A 2,540-nucleotide genomic window follows, 5' to 3' on the forward strand; every position below is an offset into this window, starting at 1 on the left:
TGCTTACTTCCAAAGCAGCCATAGTAAATTCCAGTACCAGAACTAATGGCTAGTACTATGAAAAATATGAGGTAGTCGTACCAGAAAAAGCCAGACATGACTTGTTTTCAGTAGACCTGAAAAGTTAAAACTGGATGTGGTAACACATTTAATGGTTTACTATGTAGATTATACATAATCTAGTGTTTTACGTAGTACTTTTTATCTATATACAAAGTGTTTCAGAATTCATTTGGTTTGTTATTTACATAATGTGATGTTTTCCATGATATTTTTTTTTTATATACGGTTTTTTATTGCTGTGCATTTGCTTAAATCAGATCGCTTTAACAGAAAGAAAGTCTTAAAATTAAAATAAAAATGTAAATGAGAGTAATTATCCACTGATAGAAGTTTTTTATGAATTCGCCTTCTAGAGTGACTATTTTGCGAACTCAAAGTCAGAACAGATTGCAAATTGGATCTTCGCTATTTTTGTAATTTTTTTAAAATTCATATAAATTTTTCTACAATGTTTTTCAATTATTATTAAAAAATTGTTACATTTTTGCGGGTAGCATACTTAGATCAGCAAAAATTTTTTTTGAATGTTTATCACTCACAAAAACTCTGTTTGCAATATCTTTCCCAAGATACTAACATAAACTTTTATCGACACCGAGAACACAATTGTTACCCTTTTTCCGCAGACAACAATTTAGCGTATTACAATGACGTTTCAGATTTATTGATAAAAATTGAAGCAAATGATTGGTATCTTTTTAGGCACTTCCAAACGAAGTCTAAAGTGCGTACTTTTGATTGCTATAAAGACAATTTTAGGTAGATAAATATCATTGTTAGAACTTCCAAAATTTCTACTATGGTGTTTAGCCGGAAAAGCCTGTATAACAAGGCACTAAATTTAAAGAATTTTATATCGAATATATGATAACAAAAAGAAGACTAAAGAGCTCATAAATAAATTTATTTTTCTTAAGTATTTGAGTCTTTCGTCATGAGAGTTTTTAATTCTAGACAATCAACTTCGGATTTAGTATTATCTGACAAAAATCTACGAATTACAGGACTTATTAATTTTTTATCAACTGGAGGATCTTTCTTGTTTGTTAAATAACTGATAATTAGTCCCACTGTTAGAGTAACAATGAGTCCTGATATGCAGTTGTAAAAATGCGACAACCTAAAGATAAAAAATGGTTTAAATCTAAAACCAAAATTGTTGTAAGTATTGTTGTAACACAATTTACAATAATCCTATACTCTGAATGTGAAGTAACGTTGTTGGGTTGAATAAAACTGTTGGAAAATGTATTGTTAATTGCCAGAGAAGTATTGGTCCAACATCCACTCACAGAAAACGTTTTAGGAACATCAACAATGATTTTTTTGTATCGATACACTTTTGAAACAACAAACACGAAAGTTTGAAAGATAAATGACGAAACAGCACCGTAAAATGCACCCTAGGGTTATTATTAAAGTAATTTTGATTTTGTTTTATTGTTTTACCTTAGCGTTAGCTTTTGGGAAGAGAAGTCCTAAACAAAATACACCCAACGTTGGTCCGTATGCCATGGATTTTGCACTGACTGCAAGAGGGAGAATATCTCCCAAATATTGCAACACAAGTATTAAAAACATACTGAAAATACCACTTATGACAACAATTAATCTCAAAATTCTGCCAGACGTTTTCTCTTTAATATTGCCTTTCCAATATTGCGAAAGAAAATCTTTGTAAACGACACCAGATATTGCATTCAGACTTGAAGATGTAGTACTAAAATATCAGAAATAGTTTTTTAATCACTTATTTATGCCATAAAGGATTTTTTCCCTATATTCACCTCATAGTAGCACAGAATAATCCAACCAAAGTAAACCCAATTACCCCAGGAATATGGCCAGCAATTTCCATAGTGTAATACGGTAATAACTGCTCATGTCGTTGTATTTTCTCAGTAATAATAGGATCGCAATTTGCATAATGTGCGTAGAATAAAAGACCCAATAAAATGCAAAATATATACACTATATCCATTGTTATCACATAAAAAACCATTGCCCTAAGTAGAAATACAGATATATCGGAGTGTAATAAACAATTTTCTCGACAATATAATTGTCAAAAGTGTGCGAATTGTGTGCTTTTACTTACCAAATCCATTCACGAAATGTCGGTAATGCTAGATATTTTTGAACTCCAGATTGCGAAATATTCACATAAATCATCCATTGAAACGTAGAACCAACTATGTATGTCCAAAAACTGTCACGAAGCGTGGGATCTAAGTCAAAACTGGAAACCAGAATTATTTTTTTTATGATTTCCGAACGAAATTTACTTCAAAATATCGAGTCTTCCACCATCGAGTGCTGTTTTCCATAGTGACGAAAAATTTGCAGTGGTATTTAAACCGATTACACAAATTATAAGTAGAGATAAAAAAATTATTCCAATTTGGAAAATATCAGTCCATACGACAGTTTTTAGTCCCCCGATTGTAGTATAGAAAATACAAGTGCCAAACACACAA

General features: G+C 31.0%; 1 protein-coding gene across 1 annotated transcript; it reads right to left on the reverse strand.

Annotated features, from left to right (window-relative positions):
- Positions 1-1,128: 1,128 nt before the first annotated feature.
- LOC123009741 (sodium-coupled monocarboxylate transporter 2-like) lies at positions 1,129-2,478 on the reverse strand. Its single transcript, XM_044406247.1, has 7 exons — positions 2,349-2,478; positions 2,162-2,302; positions 1,851-2,069; positions 1,513-1,783; positions 1,356-1,466; positions 1,264-1,299; positions 1,129-1,207 (listed from the first exon to the last, which is right to left on the reverse strand). The coding sequence occupies exons 2-7, from the start codon at positions 2,233-2,235 to the stop codon at positions 1,202-1,204; spliced, it is 717 nt and encodes a 238-aa protein (XP_044262182.1). The 5' UTR covers positions 2,236-2,302; positions 2,349-2,478; the 3' UTR covers positions 1,129-1,201.
- Positions 2,479-2,540: the final 62 nt, after the last annotated feature.

Source organism: Tribolium madens, unplaced genomic scaffold (assembly GCF_015345945.1).
Source record: "Tribolium madens isolate multiple individuals breed KSU strain unplaced genomic scaffold, Tmad_KSU_1.1 Scaffold_7;HRSCAF=85;Tcas5.2_LG10, whole genome shotgun sequence".
In the NCBI taxonomy this organism is placed as follows: Eukaryota; Metazoa; Arthropoda; class Insecta; order Coleoptera; family Tenebrionidae; genus Tribolium; species Tribolium madens.

Coding starts and splice junctions, on each gene's coding strand:
- LOC123009741 (XM_044406247.1), bottom strand. CDS start 2,235: ATGATTTATGTGAATATTTCGCAATCTGGAGTTCAAAAATATCTAGCA. Junction 1,784..1,850: donor TTATTCTGTGCTACTATGAG/GTGAATATAGGG, acceptor CTGATATTTTAG/TACTACATCTTCAAGTCTGA. Junction 1,467..1,512: donor TCCCAAAAGCTAACGCTAAG/GTAAAACAATAA, acceptor TAATAACCCTAG/GGTGCATTTTACGGTGCTGT.